The sequence below is a fragment of the Populus euphratica genome, unplaced genomic scaffold, assembly GCF_000495115.2.
Source record: "Populus euphratica unplaced genomic scaffold, PopEup_1.0 scaffold55.1, whole genome shotgun sequence".
Lineage (NCBI taxonomy): Eukaryota > Viridiplantae > Streptophyta > Magnoliopsida > Malpighiales > Salicaceae > Populus > Populus euphratica.
The window spans coordinates 973440-996667 of NW_011499921.1; the positions used below are offsets into that span (position 1 = coordinate 973440).

General features: G+C 29.5%; 2 protein-coding genes across 3 annotated transcripts; both read right to left on the reverse strand.

The window, feature by feature from the left end:
• Window positions 1-3777: 3777 nt before the first annotated feature.
• LOC105135168 (PLASMODESMATA CALLOSE-BINDING PROTEIN 5-like) lies at window positions 3778-5523 on the reverse strand. Of its 2 annotated transcripts, none has more exons than XM_011039914.1 (3): window positions 4804-5519; window positions 4507-4534; window positions 3778-4096 (listed from the first exon to the last, which is right to left on the reverse strand). In XM_011039914.1, the coding sequence occupies exons 1-3, from the start codon at window positions 5141-5143 to the stop codon at window positions 3937-3939; spliced, it is 528 nt and encodes a 175-aa protein (XP_011038216.1). In that variant the 5' UTR covers window positions 5144-5519; the 3' UTR covers window positions 3778-3936. The 2 variants fall into 2 exon arrangements, with proteins under 2 accessions (XP_011038216.1, XP_011038217.1); XM_011039915.1 differs by having other exon boundaries at window positions 3947-4058; window positions 4804-5523.
• A 9144-nt stretch (window positions 5524-14667) lies between these two features.
• On the reverse strand, window positions 14668-16461 carry LOC105135169 (3-ketoacyl-CoA synthase 21-like). The gene has a single exon (XM_011039916.1). The coding sequence runs from the start codon at window positions 16378-16380 to the stop codon at window positions 14974-14976; it is 1407 nt and encodes a 468-aa protein (XP_011038218.1). The 5' UTR covers window positions 16381-16461; the 3' UTR covers window positions 14668-14973.
• Window positions 16462-23228: the final 6767 nt, after the last annotated feature.

A 23228-nucleotide genomic window follows, 5' to 3' on the forward strand; every position in this document is an offset into this window, starting at 1 on the left:
CAAAGTCCATTCGCGTTTGAGAAACAAAATTTCAATCAACCTTTTTTTTTTTGAAGTATGAATTTGATTAAGAATCAAATTTGAAAGCAAATAACTATCATTATTTAGAAGACAAAGATTATCTTAAAGATAAGGATAAAATAACAGAAGTATATTGTAATTTCTAGTTTTCGTGCAATCTGACAAATTATATTTTTTATCAAAATAAATTTATGATTTTTTAATATTATATTTTAAATCCCGTAAAATTAAATTGAAAGGTCAATAAACTAAAATTGGGTTCCAACACCTGTATGACTAAAATCTAGTAACCAAGCATTGAGTTTAGAATCCAGTATGATGTTTTTATCTCGACAATAATTAGAATGTTTTCTTTTGACAACACACCTTCATTCACCACACCAATTCCATCTTGAAATTCCTGAAGTGTCGATTTTGGACACTTAATTACTATCAATGAATAGTAGATTGGTCCTTTGATTTCTTTATGGCCCAAATTACCAGCAAACGGAAGGCTAAGATGAATATGCTTCAATTTAGTGTGTTGTTTACTGAAGAATGCTCGGGGTTAAGAAATGGCTAGGAGTGTCCCTAATTAGAAGCTCTCATTCCATGCTAAGTGCATAGACAAATGGTTACGTTCCCTCTCCTAAGTTGCAAGGTGGTGGCATTCTCATCGATGAAGCGGTGCGCCAAGGCGGAAGGAGAAGCAAGGGGCTCTTTCAAAGGGCTTTATCTGGTCGGTCCGCTCCCTCTCATACTCGTGATAGGGTTCTATTCAAAGCGAGATACCAGAAAAAGTGCGGCTGTCCTCATGAAGCTTGGATTGAAGGATGCTATTTAGTATTTAGACATAGAAAACAAAAAAGTTAATTAGGGGTTGAATTGTATATATTAAATACCAACTAATCACGAAATATCCCAGTTTTTTTTTCCTTTTATGAAATTCAAGAATAGTAACAGATTCAATCAATAATTGGAATTCAAAATTATCATTCTATAATTAAGTCCAATTGTCGAACCAAGACTCAACCAAGGATTCTGCCAAAAATTAGATTAATTAAGAATGAAAGAAAGAAAAAAAAAAGGGTCAATAAATCCTAGGCGTCGTTGTTCCTCATATAAAGAGAAAATAATTTTGAATAATAATCATTCAAAAATTATTTTGAAAATAAATTATAATTATTTAAATAACTACTGAGCTGACAAATTTGATTGAAATCTAAGAGGGGCATTGCCATAGAATACCCATGCCGATGCAGCCCGTTGCTATAGAATGGGATATATATGAGGTGTTTGGCTTTGGAGGTGAGTGTTTTTGTTTTTTTTTAATTATTATTTTAATATGAGATCTATATAAAAGGTATGTATTTTTTATTTTTATAAAGTGTGGTTTGTGTTTTAAAAGGGTTGTATTTGAAAAAAAAAAACAACCACATTTCAATCAAACACATGTATAGATAATTGGTTCATGGACCCGTGAACAAGGTTATTTTTAAAAAAACACAAAAAACAAAAACTATTAAGAATGTGGAGAATTTTTTTGTAATACTATTAAATCAAGATCAAGGCAAGAAAATAAATCTTAAAATATCTTGATTTGGATCTTTTTGCCTAATGCAAGTTTTTAATAAAATTATATAAGAGCTAGCTTGATGTGAATTGATTTATTTAATAATTTAAAAAATTAATATTGATAAATGAAATAAGAAAAAATAAAAACAATAAGATAAAAACCAAAAGAGTACATTAGACTACATAAACTTTTTAAACCGATAACCTTGGTTATTATACTATAAATATCATACATGGAAAAAACAGTGAGTTTAATTATATCAGGTTAAACAACTTCTTCCTATTTCACCCCTATTATTTTAAAATCTATAAATAATCTATCAAATTACAAATATTTTTCAATTTTACCTCATATGATTTCTTAATCTTTCAAATATGGCTCCCATTGAGACTTATTTTGTTTTGGATCATTTTTATTTTTTTTTCAAATTTCATCCTTGGTTTTTTTTGTCAAATTTTATTCTTATTTTTCTATTCTTTTGCATTTTTTTATTAATATTATTTTCATAATTTTATCATATTGAGAGTTTAGTTTCTTAATTGAACCTATGTCTAGAATTTCATAAGTTTGCAAGACCGGGTTTGTTTGATTTTTTTTTAGCTAATTTTGTATTTCTTTTTTCTGGGATTGTTTTTCAAATGTCATCCTTCTTAGGTGTTTTTTCTCAAATTTTATCCTTATTTTTTTCTAGGTTTTTTATTAAATTAAATTGGTTGACAGTTAATCTTTTTAATTAAACTCGGTTCTATAATTTAATGAGTTTCAAGTTTTTAATATTAGATTAGATTGGAGGTTCACTTAGATTTTTATTTTTTTAAGCTGATGTTTTTATCTTTTTTTCTTTGAAGTTTCATTCTTTTTTTATGGTTTTTCTTTCATTGAGTTAGCATTGAGTTTTTTTGGTAATCTGAATAGATTCTAATACAATTTTTTTATATATCTTTTTTAGTTAGTTTTTTAATTTATTTAATATTGTTATTTTTTATATATATATTATTTAAATTACCTCTTCATCCAAGTTAAACTTGAGATTAAATTCTTTTTAGCCTAGCAATATTTTTACATCAAAAAAAAAATTGCTCGGCTCGAAGTGAAGAGCAGGACAATATCTAGTGTTAGACTAATCATTCATATTGTAGAAAGTAAGGATATACTTTTGCTTTCTTCACCTTCTATTTAATTAATTAATTAATATTTTTCACAACTCATAATTAATTAGTAAGGAAATAGGGATTCTAGTGTACACACAAGATAGCCTATATAATTTATTAAAACAAAGTATGAAAGAGAAGAAAGCGTAAAAATGAGATTTCTTATGGGGTAAAACATGTAGAATTGAATTGCTCAAATACATTGTGATCTAACATTCCAATTGCTCAAAAAATTTAAAATTCAAGTCATTGAATTGATTAAGTTTAATAAGTTTGATGTGAAACTATATGTTCTTTGACCACGTATGTCATCTAAGAAGGATATTAAGAGAAATCAAATGACATGACAAAACAATAGTTTTAACTATGAGAGTTAATTAAAATCGCAAGTTAAAGATGACAGAGCAACTAATATATGCAATGCACAAATTAGGAACTTTTTTATTTATCAAAATATCACATTGCTCCAAGGATCATTTATTACAAAAAAAACATTGTGAAATTACTAATAAGCCCATGAGATCAAGTTAGGAGAATTTTAATTATAAGAAAAATATAGTTTTTACAAAAATCCCTTAGACCATAATTAAGTATTTTTTTTGTTTTCAATGATGAAATTACTAAACACTGTACTTGAAAAGGTGAGATATAAAAAATCCCTTAGACCATAATTAAGCATTTTTTTTGTTTTTAAAGTCAATCAAGCAATTTAACCAAGCAAAAAAATTATAAAAAGATCGAGAAGCCCGAAATCAATTCAAGAATGACTAATATTTCCTGTAAGAACTCTAATTTTTCCTGTAAAAACACTCATTTACCCTCCAAGGCGTGTTATTTAAATTTTTTTGGGTCAAGAGCAAAGGTGTGATTTCCTTGTTGTATTCCAATCCACAGGGAATCACAAATTGTCTATGATGTTTTCCCATGCCAGTTCTTTTAATGCATATAAATACTTAATTGCAGGCGCTGAAAACTGCTTCAAGATCCTTTCTCATAAGTTTACACGGGCCAAGAATCCTAAAACTGAGCCTTAACAGCAATCTAGTAGCGGACTTGAAAAGCAAGAACTTCAATTTACTTGATTTTCTTGATGAAAATAGATTCACATACAGAGCTAATAACAGTAGTGGAAGATGATTCCTGGAACCTACAAAACCAAAGCTATTAAATGCCTAATAAAAAAAAAAAAAGCCCTCGCTTTCACTAATGTCAGTGAATTAGCCATGTAAATACGACAAACAAATAACTGGTGAATAAGGGCAAAAACCATGTGCCACCAGCCCTATTGCTGCTGCTCAAATCTGCATTATCTGGCCCCATCTGTATTGTTCCTGTTGACGCATAAATGCTTCCATTATTCACCGATAGGCTGCATTACAGAATCCACACCAGATGTATCAATGTCTACTCTTAAGAAAACAAATAACAAAGTGTGTTAAGGATTTGTACAAGTAGCAAAATGTTGACCAATGTAGTGCATGTTATGCGGGGCCTCGTTATTGGCCGAAAGTAATCTTTTATCCTGTCAATAAACATGGCTTGTTTAAAAGATTTCTCTTGATTCCCTTAGGAACATTACATTTTCAATTCTATATAATACTTTCCATAGAAACAAACATAACCTAAACATAAAGCAAATGTATTGGCTTGTGTTTAAAAGGAGAATTTGATTTCACAAGTGCCATTTATAGAATCTACTTTCCCAAAAGCCCAAACAAAACTGCATTCACCAAACGAAAACAATCGCAATACTATAATTTACCTATTCGAGTGCATTACCTGGAAGGAAATTTGCATTTATCAAAACCTGAAACGGAAAAATTAGCATATGAGTAACTACTAATCAAATCGTTAACAAATTAAACACAGAAACAACAGAAAAGATCCAATGTTTCCAAACTAAAAAACACAAATAAATCAAGGCTCAATCAAGAATTAGCAATGCAATGACAAAAATGCAGAAAACACCAACCACAACAAGCCAAACTTCAAACCTTACAGATCCAGAAACCAAGAAAAGAAACGAAACCCAAAATTCTGTTTAACTCAAAGATATAAAGTATCCTATCCAATTACTTGGATTCAAAGAAGTGAGAGCAGCAGTGTTACTGAAGTAACAAGCATCATCAGTCAATCCATTCTTCAAATAATAATCATTAAATGCCCAAGAAGCTGTTCTCTGTATATCATTAGAATCATAGCAAGCTCCTCCTTGTTGTATTGGCCCACAATTAGCCCCACCTTGTCCGCATGCCCAATTAATAGCTTCTTGCAGTGCCTGATCAACAGCATTGTTCTTGGCTACACACCATAGATCCCTTGGTGCTACACCCCTTTGGCCCATCAAACACTTTGGCAGTGACAAAGCCACTAGCAGTATCAATACAAACATAGTAAACGAACAGAGTTTAGACATGTTTTTCAAGGTAGAAAATGAGGACTTATAGTTGAAAAGTCGCTATTTTAGGGTCTTTTTAGAGAGGAAATGAAAGGGAAAACAGTAACTGTTTTGAAGTGGGAATTTTCTTTCTGGAGAGGAAAATGAAAGGAAAGGATTAAACTAACTTCTTTGAAGTGGGAATTTGAAGAGAAAGGAAATGAAAGGAAAGTAACCGTTTTGAAGTGGGATTTGGGGTTTATTATTCAAGTGGAAGATAGAAATGTGACCGTTGGAGGTTTGAGGAAAGATCCATGAACCAGACAGAGAGAGAGAGGGGAATGGTGTCTTGGTGATGGTGGAGGGTTGTGATAAGTCATGGATGTCATTGTGTTTCTGGTTTCTTTACTTGAAAAGTGTTCATTGTAATGATTATTTTTAAATTTAAAAAAAATGCTAAAGAAATATTTTTTTTATTTTTTAAAATTTATTTTTAATTTTAATATATTTAAAAAAATTAATTTTAAATAAAAATATAAAAATATTTTTAAAATATAAAAACAAAAGAGAATATTAATCTTATTGCAAGCTATTGTGACATTTGTCTTTTTATTTATTTATTTATTTTTGAGGGATTTTACTTTATTCTTGGTGGTAATGAAGCTAAAAGCTCCCGACCTTTACAATACCTCAAATTAATGTGGAATTAACTAATTAAATGTCTATCAAGGCTAGTCAACACAGAATTAATTGAATTGATATAGGAAAAAAAATCTAAAGAAGAACAATTAAGTCGGCAATCGACCTTGCTAAAATCCTAATCGGAAAAGATTAAAGACAACTATCCATAGTTATAAAACTTGATTTGGAGTTAATCTTGATTTGGAGTTAATCTGCCTAAAAAGTTAGGTTTTTAATTTTATAAATTAACTTGAAAAAATAAAAAAAATATATAAAATTTTAATATTTTATATAAAAAAATAAAAAAAATCTATATAAATATAAACTATACATGTTATAAAGATTAAAATAATATTATAAAAAAAAAATTATCCTATATTAAAAAAATATAACTTTTTTCTTGTAAATATAGATTATATATATATACACACTAAAGGACTTTAAATTCTACATTTAAAAAATAATTTTTTTCTTAAGAACATAAAATATATATATTAAAGAGGTTCAAATCTCACATTGAAAATATATAACTCTTTTCTTGTATACACACACACACGAAAAATTTTCAAATTTCATATTAAAAATATAATTTTTTTCTTTAAAATATAAAATATATATATTAAAAGATTTCAAATTTTATATTGAAAAAAATATAATTTTTTTCTTGTGAATATATAACATATATACGAAAGACCTTCGAAACTCACACGAAAAAAAAATATCTTTTTTTTTAGGAATATAAAATATATATACTAAAGGGGTTTAAATTCTATATTGAAAAAATATTATTTTATGAAGTATTTAAAAAAACATAATTTTTTTTTTGTGAACAGAGAGCATATATACGAAAGGGTTTTAAATTCACATTGAAAAAATACTTTTTTTCTTAGGAACATAAACTATATATATTAAGAGGTTTCAAATTTCAAATTGAAAAAATATAAATATTTTTTTAATATTTATATAATAAACTTTAAAAAGTATTAATAACCAATTAAAAAAAAAGATATAAAAGAAAAATTATATTTAAAAAGAAAAAAAATACTAGATCTCATCCATCCGAGTTTACTCGAATCATGAGTTAACCAAATTATTATATTTACTGATTTTTTAATAAATTTAAATTAATCTAATTATTAAATTGATTTGTCAGACTAACAGTGAACTAAATTTAATTGTAGGAAATAGAAGACGTGACAGGCTGGAGGAAAACGAAATTTCATGATTTTCTTTGAAGGATATAAACCATTACTCACAATTTAATTTGTGATGGGCGAAACCAAATTGCCACAAAAAAATTAGCCTCCATTTGGTATTGTGTTTTAAATAAAATTGAGAAAATTTTGAAAAAATTATTTAAAATTAATATTTTTTAAATTATTTTTAATATACTAGTATCAAAAATAATTTTTAAAAATAAAAAACATTATAACTAGTATTTTTGTAAAAACAAATATTTTGATCTCAAGAAAAGTTAAAAAAAAAATATTCATAAATAAAGATAAAATTGCATTTTACCTGTATTTTTGCAAATTAATCAAAATATTTTGTGTCTTCTACATGACCTTTTCGTGCTCCAAACCAAATACAACCAATGTTATTAATGTTTTGGGTTTTTAGGAACTGCTCTAACCCTTAACTAAGCATATGAGATATTATATTTAGGAATGCCATTTTACAGTGAAGCCATGAGAATGCTATTAGAGAGAGAGAGAGAGATGGAACAAAAGCTTGAATCTCCCAACTGAAGCCTAGATGGGAAGACAAGAGAAAAGGTGGGGATGACCCTAATTCCAACGGAAACCTAGCTCTAAGCCTAATTGAAGGATGAAGAAGAGGTGGGCTACCTCCAAGCCCATTTAAACCCTGGCTCTAAGCCCAATCAAACCCTGGCTCCATGCCTGACCTAGCTTGTCCTACCGAAGGCTGGACAAGAGGGGAGAAGAGGTGGGCTAGCTCTAAGCCTAACCGAACCCTAGCTTAATTAGATGAGAGATAGGTCAGACCAAGCCTAGATAAGGAGAAGAGAAGAAGAGGTGGATAGGCTTGGAGCCCAGCCAAATCCTAGCCTAGATGGGGGAGCTAAACCCAACCAAACACTAAAGCTGAGGAGGAAGAAGAAGAAGGCCCCACCGAGGTTTACAGAGGAAGGAAGACGGGGAGAGAAAATCCAAGATCAACTGAAACACCATTGGCCTCACCGAGGCTGAGATGGGAGAAGAAGAAGAAAACAAGGAAAAAGGGCAGCCCTTAGGACAACCAAAAAAATTTTATTTTTTTATTTTAAATTAAATATTTTTATATGGTCAACTATTTTAGCATGTTAATATTAAAAATATTTTTTTAAAATAAAAAAAATATTATTTTGATATATTTTTAAAATAAACTTTAAAAAACAATTATTATTATACTTTTAAATATCTTATAAATAATATCTTTTCATAGTCATACCAACGTCTCAAGATAATATGGTTATTAAGATTTTTTATGCATTTTAAAAATATTTTTAAAAAAATTTAAATTTTTTTATTTTTTACTTAAAATTAATATATTTTTAATATTTTAGATTATTTTAATGTGTTGATATCAAAAATAAATTTTTAAAAATAAAAAATATTATTTTAATATATTTTTAAATAAAAATTACTTTTAAAAATAACTAAAATGAAAAGAAAATAGTTTCGTGAGAAAGTGAGTAACCTCATTAACCGTAGTAGGTTTACAATTCTATCCCCCTCATATTATATGCGTTTGCCACCCTTTCCTCACTGTAGGTTTGTCACCCCCGTTCTTTTCTATTTACTCATAATAATAATAATAATAATAGAAAAGTCTAAAGGATGCCATGTGAAAAATATATTTGAAAACTTAGATAATTAATTTATACACAACCACTCCTTCTACTTCGATGTATATATTTTTAAATTTTGTCTACGTGTTTTTTAATTTAAACATTTAAAAGTTTTTTTTTAAATAAAACCCACATCAAAATTAAGCTTAGAAATAAAGCTTAATTATTAAACCTACTACAAATTCAATATCATTTAAAGTTTCAACGATTTCATCAACACACACAGATATATATATATATATAAACCGCTATAGTACCCATAATTCCAAGAGTACAATAGTGGTTGATGAAGAGTATCCTCCAATAAAAGGATTAGATTATAAGAAAAATATAAAGTATTGTAGGATTTTTTTTTATTATTCTAAAATGAAATTGATGCACCCAATGGTTCATCCTTTCTTTAGATTTTAATAATATTTTAAGGGGATATTCTTTCTTTCTGTTTTTTTGTGAGTTCATAATTATTATTTTTTCTTTTTTCAAAGTATTTTAAAAGAGAAAATAATAAGACGATATATGTCAGTACTGACTCCCGTGGACCATAAACTGATTTCAGATTCTGTATGGTTCGCAATTTAATGTCTATCTAATATTTGCGTGATGGTGTCCCACAGCTTAAATAGCCTGAGGAAAATTGACTACGGACCACACCTTAAATTGCCAGAGGAAATTTGACTACGGCCTATATTCATTGCACTGTTGTCGGAAGAGAGACCACTTGTTAATACATGACTATATGTCCAACTTCCAACTCCTAACTGAACGAAGAACACTAGTGCAGTCAACAAAATGAGCTTGCTTTTGTTCATAAAAATTAAGGAAGAAAGTCGCAGCACTTAAAATTGACATGCAACTTACTACAAAGAAAAATTAATTTATGATGTTAATTGTCTTAATTCCAAGAAAGTTTAGAAATTAAAAGAATATAATTAATTTCCTACCATATAAGACGGAAATCTAATGCCTCAATATTACGAAATGTCAATTCTGAAAAGAAGTAGGAGGACCTACTTCTACTACGGACATCAATATTTTTTTGTTCAAATTAAAATGTTTTTTTTTTCGTGATTTATAAAGTTTGATAGTAATTGATCTGCCTTGAAAATATCCAAAAAAAAAAAAAACACTACGTCCCCATAGTTTGAACTATTTAGAGGTATTTGGCCTTATGTTTAAATCGGAGTTTGCAAAAAAAAAAAAAATTAAATTTATCTTTTTATATTTTTGAATTATTTTGATTTCTTAATATTAAAAATAAATTTTAAAAAATAAAAAATTATTTTAATATATTTTTAAATAAAAATATATTTTAAAAAAATTACTATTATAATAACAAAATATTTTAATGGCTAGAAATATCTCACCTACCTTTTCTTTATATTTAAAAAAATATTTAGTGGTGCCCCACTAACATTTTAACTTCAAAATAGTTTAATTGCTCGTAATATTTCACCTACCTTTTCTTTATATTTAAAAAAATATTTAGTGATGATTCACTAACATTTCAACTTCACAACCAACCCATATAAGTAATTCTCATATGCAATAAACCAAGTGGCCCTTTTTCAAGGGAACTTTCTAATGCCATGCAACCAATTTTCAGGGAATAATATGCTAATACCATTAGAATAATTTTTAAGTGTACTATTTATAGATTTTTAAAATACAAAAAAAAAAAACAAAAACAAAGCACTAAAAAGGAGTGTTCAACACTCTTGTTGTTAATAGATATTGGATGAGAATCCTAAAGTGTACAACTCAATTGGTCAGGTCTTGAGTCTATTTCTTGGGGATCATCATTTCGAGTCTTATAAATTTTAAAGTCACTAAAGGCTTAAATGATCATTAAATTTAGGGCTCATAGGATTAGTCGATGTGAACTCAAGTTAACTAATTAGATATCCATATTAATTTAAAAAGATAAATAAAAAATGAGGTACAATTTTTTCTCTCGGTTTAAATTAATATTTAAAGTTCCATTCTCTTGTTTAAAGTTTTAATTTTACTTACCATAATTTAACTTAAGATTTGAATAGCAATTAAAAAAAAACACCTTTCTTTTAATCATGATGATATTTTTTTTTAAAAAAAATTCAAATCAATCAAAAGGTGAACAAAGCTTCCATAAGTATCGATTACATATAAAAAAACTTTTCTTTAGGAAATTTAGAAGGAATTATTGGAAATAGTTAAGGAATTATTGGAAATAGTTAATCAAAGTATATAGAATTTCTTCTATTATTTTTGAAATTTGTAATTACTAATAAGGAACCACATCCTACCTAACCTTTAGCCATCAAAGATGCTAGATCAACATGTATCTTGTTCATTCCCTTCATATCTTTTAAAGAAGTAAATTAATTTTGAATAATGTTTTTAATATCATTCATTGAAATATTCATTATTGTATTCTTATACATTGTTAAAGAACTATCTCAACTCAATACATAACTTAAGCTATAAGGAAAGGTGACACGATGAAAAGATTGATGTCTTATCTCAAGTGCAGAAGTGTCAAAGTAATAAATAACCCAACAAGACCGAGGTCGAACCATAGGGAGATTAACTATATAAATTACAAATAACAACAACAACAACAATAACAATAATAATAAAAATAAGTTAAAGAGGACTTTGAAATGTAAGATTAATGTGAGGATTAAACAATGATAAAAAAAAATCTCAAGGTTAGAGGATCTACTAATAGTATTAAAAATAAATATAATATAAACTCTTTTTATTACTTAACTGGAAACCACACACAAAAGAGGTTCCAAACAGATGATTTGTCATTAATAGCTCATTACAAAATTGTTAACATGACTATATTAATTATCTTATTTAAGTAACACCAAACTTTTAAATATTATTAGGAATTCATGATGTTAACTTATATTAACAACAAATCAAGTTCCTTTCATAGCACAAGTGTAAGTTATACCGTATGGTTGACTATAAAAGTGTCAAGCATTTGTTGTACCAAGTGTTATGCAACACAAATCTAGATTAACTATTTAACAAACAAAGTATTAAGAATTAATAAGATAAAAATGATAAGACATGTTAATAGCAAATTTTCTTGGATGTGAGCACTGAAGTCCATATTGAGTTTATATTATACATATCCTAACACCATTAGTGAGACATTTTCACCTTAACATGTTAAACTAAGCTAAACATTATGAAAAGAAACATAAATAAACAATATGAGAATATAATTATATAGGTATAGTAAATTAAATGAAAGGCAAATACAAGATATTAATGAAACTATAATATGAAATAAAACTAGAACATTAAAACTACAAAGAAAGAAAACAAGTAAGGAAATGATCTTGATCTAAAAATAATGATATCTTAATGTATGAAAAATGCCTTCTTTTATATGTTAAAATTTAGAATTATTGATTTAATGATTAATTATTGATTGGGTGATCACCTTTTAACTTAGTGATAACCCTTATCTTTTTATATGAACAAAATATCATTGTTAACATTAGAATTTGAATAGATCATCTTATGAAAGTTTTGGGTATTTATCTTAGCTTTCCAACAAAAAACAAATGAGCTCATTTAGACTTCTAGAACTCGAGATATGAGCTGAATAGTGAATAATATTTGGGCTGTAGGAAAGATTCAAACTTCTCTTTTGATACTAAGATTTGAACTTATAAACGGTAGAAAATTAAGTTTTTGATTCTTCATGAATGCTTTAGGTCTATGTCTTAGTTTTCTAACTATATAAACCAAACTAAAATCCAAGATCTATAGCTTCAGATATAATCCAATGACTAAATGGTATTTCAGTTTGAATTAAATTAGCATTTTTTTTTAAACTTATCCCTTTCTTTTTTCCTTTCACTTTCAATAGTTAAACAAATTAATCAATTCTTTGAATTGTGAAACATGTCTGTATTTGAAATGAATATTTACTGTAAATTAATGATATTTTATATTATCAAATTTGTTATTATAAATCATACTTAAGTTAGGGAATTTAATGATACTTTAAGTGCAATATGATGATATAAAATCTTGATAAAAATACACTTTTAAATACTAATTATAAGATTTCAAGATATGATTAATATTATTCTCTAACATATCCTCTTAAGAGAAAACCCTTTGAGTTTGAAATGTATAAGGTTCACATTACATTATACTTAATTTTTATCAAATAAATAAAGATGGTGAGATTTAAACTCGTAATCGCTCGATTATCAAAAATTTAATAACATGTTACAGAATTATTTCAACTCAATAACTCAAAAATTATAAAATAAAATTTTAATATATAATTTATATTATTCTCTAACACACACCAACAAATAATCTATGCTAATCCTTGTTCTTCCTTCTGCAATCAGCTTAAACCACAACCATGGAAAGACTTTCTTTGATGCTTTACATGCATGTATAAGCATCGGAGACTAAGGAACTACCGTTCAAAGGTTAAACTAAATTGATTTTCTTTCATTTCAAAGCCTTAATTACATTCTCTGATTACCACGAGTTATTCTACATACATAGCAACATCATCTAATCCCTCCCGAGTGATCCTTCCATTGACGTGGACCCGTGGCCATGAAAGCTTACCTATTTTTTCCTGCTATTAAAGCATATTAAAAGCTGACCTACGACCTTCCAATCAATTTTGTAACTGCGGAAAAACATGGGGATGAACAGTTCATACATATGTGACATTATCAAATATAAACCATGCATTCTCTAAACTGATTAGAATCCCGTTGTTCATATATATAAACGAAAATAAGGTGAAGTTTAATTTTATTTTTTAAAAATTATCAATTTAAGTTTCATAAATTAATTTCAAATAATCATGTTAATAAAAAAAAAAGAATTGCTGCAACTTGTCCATGCAATGTTTCGGTCTAGTACACAAGGACTAGGTCCCTGTAATTGTGAGAGGTGATGTTTGAAGTGAAAAGAGAGAATATTGTGAACAAACTGTCCCTTGCCTCGGAATGCAGAGAAAGTGTGAATAAGGGAGGAGAAACAATCAATGATTTGTAGATGAGGAGTGTTTGCACGGTATTCAATGTAGTTATAAAATTCAATCAGAATTATTTAAACCTCAAAATAATATTTTTATATTTTTTCAAATAAAACATATTATTTTAAATAAAATTAAGTAAAAAAACTCTTATAAGATATTAGTTTTTGTAGATTTTTTAATTAATTCAAAATAAAATCTGAATGGGCTTAAATTTAATAGTCACATGTGATCAGCCTTCTCATTCCCTTTTAAGGCGGCCACAACACATGAAGACAAGAGAACAAAAGCTAGATGAACACATGATCAATATCCATCAAAGCTAGCTAAAAAGAGAAACATAATGAAATGGAAGCATACAAAAATTCTAGCTACGAAAGTACAAGTTTTCAGAGTTGGCGGCAGCATCAAGACAAGATGATCTAGAGCAAAAGATGGTCTAGAGCAAGATTTGTATGTCTAGCTAGGAAGCATGTTCCACAAACAAGCACTTCCCAAATTGTCAGAACACGAGAATGCGGCAAAAAAACTACACTAGCATGCACCTTGGAAGAGCGAAGGAATATGAAAAAGGTAGTAAAACACCAATCTGGAAGTGGCCTAGCATAAACATATATAGAACCAAATAGCATACATATGAGCAAGTCACGGCACATCAAAGCATCGACAAAGGAATAACCACGTGCCAATGAGCTGCGTGCGAAATCATATCAGCACCGGAATATAGAATCATCTATTAACTTCATCACATCTCGAAAGGGAGAAAGATCCCAAAAACCATGAACAGAGGTTGAGCCCATCTCGATCAAGAAAGATCATAAAAAAACAAAAAGGGAGAAAGATCCCACAAACCGTGTACAGAGGTTGAGCCCTCTCGATCAAGAAAGATCATAAGAAACAAAAAGGGAGAAAGACTTCAATTTTCTATCGTAATAATTCAATCGAGAATCCAAATGTGATGCATGAAGGTACATTAATTATGAATAACTAGATTTTATATAGAGATCACGAAAACTGATTCAATACATCAGTATTCTTTCACACAGATTATTGTAACATAAATTAGAAGACCATATTTTATTTGCAAAAAAATGGGCAACATCAGTATTATACCTAATTTACTTCCACGCAATACTTCACGCGTATGGAGAGGCCGAAAGGAAGGTCGATCTTGAGACTGATTAATTTAAAGCTGCAGTATGAGACCATATATATAATTATGCTAGTAACTGGATTTATCATCTTATGGCATGTAATCTTAACGCCAGGAGAAATTCATGCTTTCATCACTGATCAAATCAAACTTCACAGACCATATAATAATTATGCTAACAACTGGAGTTGTGGTAGGAAATCTTCAATCCTGGCGAAATTCATGCTTTCATCATTGATCCAATCAAACTTCTCAGAGAAGGGGTTGTCTACGGCTTTTGGAGGGTATTGATCTATGCAGTCTTGCCAGACATTTGTGTCCTCCAAGTCCTTCATAACTTTCCAGACACAATTGTTGCACTTAAAACCTGCCCCAAGGCTGATCATTAGTATTTTATCACCCTTCTTGAGCCTTTTCTTAGCCTCCATGTAACCTAAAACATACCACAGGCCGCCGGATGATGTATTTCCAAACCGATAAAGTGCCATTCTAGCTGGTTCGAGATCATAGTCGTTGAGTGCTAAACTCTTACCAACCTCATCAATAATTGCCCGCCCACCAGGGTGCACACAAAAGTGGTCGATTCCAGACCTGAGATCCAAACCTGGTCCTGCAGCCTTAGAAGTTGGTCTCTTCATTATTTTGTTTCGATAATAACTTATTTTGTAGCGGAGCAATTCTGACAGTGGTAAAACTTTAGGAAGAAGAACTCGGAGATTCATGGTTAAAGCTTTAGCACCAGCTTTAGGTAGATCTCTGGTGAGCCGAAAGCCTTTGTGGCCAAGTTCATCTTCTACTTGGATGCAGCTGCTGTATGCTTCATCATTAGAGCCGATATGTGTGCGTACAGAACAAGTCAATTCCAAGAGGGCTTTATGCTTCAAAGCTCTATTATTTGTTAAGAGCATGGAGCAGCCCCCGGTGCGAAAAAGAATGTTGGACAGCATCATGGACTTGTCTTTGCCACAATACCAATTTGGACCCATGGATTCTGTGCTCACGACGATTGCAAGTGAATTCTTGTATGTCTTGAACAATTGCTTAACCAAGTCAACGGCTACTACACTTGCACTGCAACCCATTCCAGAGAGATTAAATGCTTTGATGTCCTCCCTCATCTTGTAACGGTTTATTACTCGAGCTGTTAGTGAGGGAGCTGGCGAGAACAAAGAGACTGAAGAGACAATAATGTCGATTTCTGATGGAGAAACTCCTGTCTTAGCAAAGAGCTTATCAAGGGTATGAAAAAGGATACCATCCATCTCCGAAACGGCATCCATATGAGTTGCAGATTCCTCTCTTCCTTCCATGATGTTTTTTGGGCAATAAGTTTGTTCACCGATGCCAGAACTAACCATAGTCCTTAAAAGAAACCTGTATTCTTCTATGCCCAGATTCTTGTTTCGGGTAACAATTTTAGCACAGGATCCAGTATCGAGCTTTTGGTCATCAGTGGCTTTATGGCACTCATAACTTAGCATATAGCAACACTGGTCTTTCTTTTGGTATCCCAACTTAAAAAGGTTGAAGATAATATAGCACAACAATAGTGGAAGCATTGCCAAGAACAACTCCATAACAAGAAAAGATAGGCTACAGATTGGGTTTCAAGAGACACAGAGACTTTTATGAGGGAGTTTATGATCATAACAACTATGGTCCTACTCTTATACTAGAGAACGGGTTACATGGGCGGCAGGTGCACATGCAAGCACTAGATAATGTTCCTCAAAAAAATTGATTACACGGTATAAGGCTGGGGAAGTCCTTGTCAGAAATTTCAAGATAGGTGGGGGCTGTATATATATATTTAAAAAAAAAAAACCTAAAAAATGTATATATATATTTTTTAAAAAAAAAAACCTAAAAAACCTCATACATGTGGAGGAGAATTAATGTGGATTCAAACACTATAATGTTTATTTTCCCTTTATTGCACTCAATATTTGCGTCGGTAGTAAAGGTAAAGTTGTTTTTTCTAGGGATATAAATATCATTCGTAAATTGATTAGGGCTAATTTTATTATTTACCTGTAAAAATACAGTTAAAATACTCCTTTTCCATTAAGAGTTAAAAAATTTGGCCTTGGTTTTCTGTGTCATTTTAGCATCATTAACTAGTGAGCTGCCAGCCAGATAATTTTTTTTTGGCATAAATAATATAAAATAATGCTAATATGCAATAGCGTTAAGTTTACCTCGAAAGATAAATTTAAGAAACTTGCATCTTGTTGTTATATTTAACTTAAAAATAATATTTATAATATAAATAATAATATTAAATTTGTCTAATCTAGGTTTTTATAAATTTTTATTTTTTAATATTGAATTTATAATTTTTATTTAATAGTAATAATTTTTAAAAAATATTATTTATAGTAATAATAATAAAATAATAATAATAATTATAAACTTGGATATAGTGCCCCAGCCAGACCCAAGTTTCTAGGGTCTGGTTCCTCTAGTAATAATAATAATAATAATAATAATAATAATAATAATAATAATAATTGTTATATATGTGCAACGCCACAACGATAATCCATCCTTTATAAAGTATAAATGTAAGTCTATCCAGCAAAATATAAAGAGACAATAAATTCTTATATTTTATCAATAAAATATAAAATGTAGTTGTCACTTAGTATTTTGATCATTATGAACCCTAACTAATCTCAGAGATGAGGTACGGAGACTTGTTGTATAAAAAGAAGGTATTAGTACCCTAAATATGTCCTACCTAAGGTAAGCTGCATTGTTTTATGATCCAATAAAAAATCTAATTAAATTAACAAAAAAACTTTTTTAATAATAGAAATACATTTTACATATAAATTTGCAATCTTTGGTATTAAAACCAAACAAAAATATTTTTTAATTTTTTTGAAATATTGGTTAATGTTCTCTTGACTTTAATAAACTGGTTATTAAATCCATAATGCATGCTAAAATATATTTTTTTGGTGTATGATAAAAAAAAATACAATATGTTTTTTTAGCTTTGAGACACTTGACCGTATGCACACAAATTTTTTTTTCCTTTCTATTTTTTATTTTTTTAGTTGATGAAAATCGAGGATTTTAATACCATATTTGTACTATTATGGTATATTTAATTGGAATGGGCCAGCATGACCCAACATAAAGAAAATAAAATGGGTCACCACTGGCCTAAAAGATTATAACTAGATGGTTACACTGCTGTGCGCAGTAACTAGCCAATTATTGATTTGTTGCAGAACGTGAATTGCTTACGTTTTGCATGCAAATTAAAGAAAAATAGAAGACGAAGTAGAGAAGAATAAAAGATTACCTGGCATGGCTATTGTCGTCAATGGTGGAAATGGTGGCTGGACTCGATGACACTACTTTTTCTCTCCTCTGTTTCTCCCCTGTTCTTTTTTTCTTCCTTTCTATGTTTTTTTCTTCATTTTTCTGGTTTGTTTTTCTTCCTCTCTTTCTCTCTTCTTCCTTATTTTTTTATGTTCTTTCTCTCATTTTCTTCTTGTCTTTTTTTTCGTCCCCCTCTGTCTCCTTCTCCCTTGTATTTATAAGGAAGAAAAGGAGACCTAAACCCCTGCTTAGTCAATGGCGTGGGGGTAAGGTGATCAGGGCGGCCACTATTCAACCGTTCGTCTACCACCTTAAGGACACCTCTCCCCCTAACTCTAACACGAGGAAAGGTTTTTGTGAAGGTGGAGGGGTCTTTAGTCGGCATCATTTTGGGTCATCGGGGGAAGAGAAGGTGGTGAGTAACAGGGGAAGAAAAATCTTCTTCTTCCCTTCCTTTGTTCATCTAAAGAAAGAAAAAGACCCACAGCGTAGTTCAAAACGACATCGTTTTAAGTCTTTTTTTTTTATGTTAATGAACAATAGATGAAATGACATTGTTTTGGACAAAATGTGTTGTTTCATTTAAAAGAAAAATATGGAAAAATCATGTCAAAGTCCAAATCAATCTTCAATTTGTGATTTGTTCAATCAAGTCCTTAATTGCAATTTTAATTTTAAAAATTAATCAATTGCATCCCTACCAAATTCAATCTTCAGACCTAAAGTTGGTCATCTTTTCCAAATTGATCTTGGTCTTTGATTTATGCAATTTAACCCTTAATTGATTAATAAAATTTTATTTTTTTAATTTGGCCCCTGATTTGGTTTTAATTATAGCCGCTCTATTTACATACCTTTTTTTGAATTTTTTTAATTAAATTCTTAATTAGCCATCAAACTTTAATATTAATACAATTAAGCCCTTGATTTGACCAAATTAACTCTAAAAAATTTTAATTTATTCCCAAATTAACTCTAAAAAATTATAATTTATCCTAGAATTTTAATTTTTTCCAATTAAAACCCAAATTAACTTAAAAAATATTAATTTTTTCCAATTAAAACCCAAATTAATTTAAAAAATTTGCTAAGCTATAAGTGCCATCAAGCTGCTGAAGAGAACGTTGCACCGCGTTACCCTAAAATTCAATTGTATTTTGCTAAAAATTAATTTTTTATATGTTTTAAATTGTTTTGATGCATTGATTTCAAAAATAATTTTTAAAAACTAAAAAAAACATTTTAATGCATTTTAGTATAAAAAACACTTTAAAAATTAACCGTAATCATACTCTCAAACAACAGACAAAAAAACCAGAAACTTGATCCTATATCAAGTGCTGGAATTATTTCACTAAACAAGAATGCAACTCTTATGGATGAAATTTCAGAGATGGATGGTATCCTTTTCGATACTGTTAATAAGCTCTTTGCCATGACAGGAGTTTGTCCATCAGAAATCAACATTATTATCTCTTCATCAGTCTCTTTGTTCTCACCAGCTCCCTCTCTAACAGCGCGAGTAATAAACCGTTACAAGATGAGGGAGGACATCAAGGCATTCAATCTCTCTGGAATGGGTTGTAGTGCAAGAGTAGTAACAATTGATTTAGTCAAGCAACTGTTCAAGACATGCAAGAATTCATTTGCAATCGTTATGAGCACAGAATCCATGAGTTCACATTGGCACCCTGGAAAAGACAAGTCCATGATGCTCTCCAACATTCTATTTCGTACTGGGGGCTGCTCCATTCTCTTAATAAATAACAGAGATTGGAAGAATAAAGCCCTCATGGAATTGACTTGTTCTGTACGCACACATATCAGCTCTAATGATGAAGCATATAACAACATGAGAAGATGACCTTGAAAACAATGGCTTTCGGCTCAACAAAGATCTATCTAAAGCTGGTGCTAAAGCTTTAACCATGAATCTCCGAGTTCTTCTTCCTAAAGCCGTACCACTGTCAGAGGTGCTCCGCTATCAAATAAGTTATTATCGAAATAAAATAATGAAGCGGCCAGCTCCCAAGGATGGACCTAGTTTGGATATCACAATCCCAAGGATGGACCTAGTTTGGATATCACAGTATATTTTAAAATAGGTGGGGACCGTATATTTTTTTAACAAAAAAACCAAACCTAAAAGGCCTCATACAGTCATACTTGTGGAGGAGAATTAATGTGGATTATATAATAAAATTACATAAAATTTATTTATATAATAAAATTACATTGGTACCCTTGGAAGTTCACAAAAATTGATCTTGCTGGAAGTTCACAAAAATTGGTACCCTTGGAAGTTCACAAATGCTCATTTACACATTTAAGCTTTGACTCTGAAAAAACTAAGGCTGCCTTTGGCAGTGCGTTTTCGTCTTTGTATGGTTTTTTTGTAATATTGATGTGCCCTTAGGGTCATTTTAGTAATTTAAATTATTAAAATGTTAATAAATCGATAAAATAGACTTACACGTCACATGCACGTTTCGACGCGTCATCATCCCTCGTGCCATTCTGTAGGCCACAAAATGCCAATTGCCATCTTATCTGACATGTAAGGTGCAAATGCAGATTTTGAGGTGGTGCATTTGGTTAGGAAACACAGTGGTTTGGTGACTTTTATTTTTTTTTCTTTCTCCTCTTATTTTTTCTCTCGCGGGCCATGATAGTCATTCCAGGTTTTTAAAAATTTAGTTGTAGTGTTTATTTTGTAGTTTGAGTTTGAGTTTGATTTTTTTTTTATTTGTTTAGAGTGTTTGTAGTTTGAGTTTGAGTTTGATTTTTATTTTTTTATTTTTATTTGTTTAGAGATTATTGAGGTTTTTTAATTTTATTTTTTAATAATTAATTTTATTTATTTATTATATTCAATCTGATCGTTAATCTTTTGATTGATTGTTTTTATCTTTTGTAACTGTATTGCCGATTGATTACATAGTTTTTAAAAAATTTGCAATGGTGTGATGACGTTGATTTTTTTAGACTATTTTACTGATGGAATAACCAAGGGATTTAAACTAAGATTTCCATACAGTGACATGACACAGTCACCAGTGGACTTATAGACAGGTATACCAACAAAACATTTTCGTTGGTGATTCCATCGATAAAAACCAATATATACCCACTCTGCTGACTCTCTTTTTCTTTATTTCTTCTTTTTCTTTCCCATCCCAACTCTTCCCTCCCAAACTAACGGCCAGTGACATGACACAGTCACCAGTGGACTTACAAACAGGTATACCAACAAAACATTTTTCTTGGTGATTCCATCGATAAAAACCAATATATATCCACTCTGTTGACTCTCTTTTTCTTTATTTCTTCTCTTTCTTTCCCACCCCAACTCTTCCCTCTCAAACTACAGGCAACCAACCATCCCAACTCTCTCCCTTTTCTTAACACAAGCACTCAAGTTTCTTATACTTTTATATATGGTCGTAACATCCATTCTCCAAGCAATTTATTGTGGATTTTATCATCTTTTGTAAGTAAATCTATCCTTTTTAGTTTTAACATATAACTATCATTTTTATTGTTTTTTATTTTTTTTAGTATATGTATTTTGTTAACATATGTACTTGTTTGATTGTTATTTGTCAAAGAAACTTGTAATATGAATGTATAATTTTATAGTTGTTGTAGTTTGTTTTAGATTTTATTAAATTATATTTGTTTGTAAATTATTGAATTTTTTTTTGAATTACACCGAATTAGATGTGTTGTGGTGAAATAATTAATAACTTGTTTAACAGGTCCATTTTAATTTTTATCAATTATATTGCTAAGTCGTGATTTTTGTATATATATATAGATGTTGATAATTGATCATGAATATTTAACATAAGTTTTTTTTAGTTTGTTGTATAATATCAAGGCAAATCAATATTTTTACAAATTTATTTACGTAACATAGTTAATTAATACATATAGAGGTTGGATAAAAGTCATGGATGATCGTTCATGGATGTATCGAGACTCACCCCAAGGATTGCGGAGGATGAATTATTATAATGGGGCTCAGGGTTTTATTAATTTTGCAACATATTTCGAGGAATTTTACTGATGATAATTTTAGGTGTTCATGCAAGAAATGTAAAAATAAAAAGTTTTTACATTAAGATGTTGTGGCGATAATTTTTTATTTTTGAATTTTTTATTTTATATGAATATGAATCTTTTTTTATAATTCTTTACCTTTACTAATAAATTATTGATCCTTGAATGTTGTAATTTTTTCCACTTATCTTTACATGGAGTTGTCCTGCATGTGGAGTGATTTAGCATCTTAACACCTCTTGTTTCCACTTATTATCTTTGTATGAGGTTGTCCTGCACGTGGAGTGATTTAGCATCTTAACACCTCTTCTACAAAATAAACAGCATGTGTAGCTTGAAGGTGGCTAGAGGGGCATATGTGACTTTTAGTTTTATTTTTCCTTTTTCCTATACTCGATTTTGATGCTAGTCTTAAAAAAATCAAATTAATCCCTAAAATTTGTTGTATTTAAGATTTAATCCATGTTTTCTCTATTATGATTTATAATTTAAAATAATTTATAAAAGTAAGGGGTTTTTCAATTTCATCCATGTTCTCTTTATTATAATTTTTTATTTAGAATAATTTATTAACTTAAGAATTTTTTCAATTTCATCCCCAATAGATATTTTCATTTATCCAATTTGGTTCTTATTCTTTTGATTACTATTTTTTAAAATGAGTTATCATTCTTTAGTTTTTTTCTGTCAAATCTAATTTTTTTTTTGTATTTTTTTTTACCTTGCAATATTTTTTAGATTGATTTTTTTATTGCATATTTTAACATTTATTTAACCGGATGTTTAGTTTCTTAGTTGAGTCCAAGTCTAGAATTTAATAGTTTACGGGTTTAAAAAATTAACCCTGCTTTACAAAGTTGACATGGGTTTTCACTGCTAGAAAATCGGCGAAAATCAACGAAATTACCAATGAAATTTTTTTGTTGTAATTTTTTCTGATGGAAATATACCAACAAACCATTTCCATCAGTAATATGGACGGTAAATACCGACTGTATTGCCGATTGATTACATAGTTTTTAAAAAATTT

Coding starts and splice junctions, on each gene's coding strand:
- LOC105135168 (XM_011039914.1), bottom strand. CDS start 5,143: ATGTCTAAACTCTGTTCGTTTACTATGTTTGTATTGATACTGCTAGTG. Junction 4,535..4,803: donor TCTCACTTCTTTGAATCCAA/GTAATTGGATAG, acceptor TTTCCGTTTCAG/GTTTTGATAAATGCAAATTT. Junction 4,097..4,506: donor AAATGCAAATTTCCTTCCAG/GTAATGCACTCG, acceptor TCTGTAATGCAG/CCTATCGGTGAATAATGGAA.
- LOC105135169 (XM_011039916.1), bottom strand. CDS start 16,380: ATGGAGTTGTTCTTGGCAATGCTTCCACTATTGTTGTGCTATATTATC.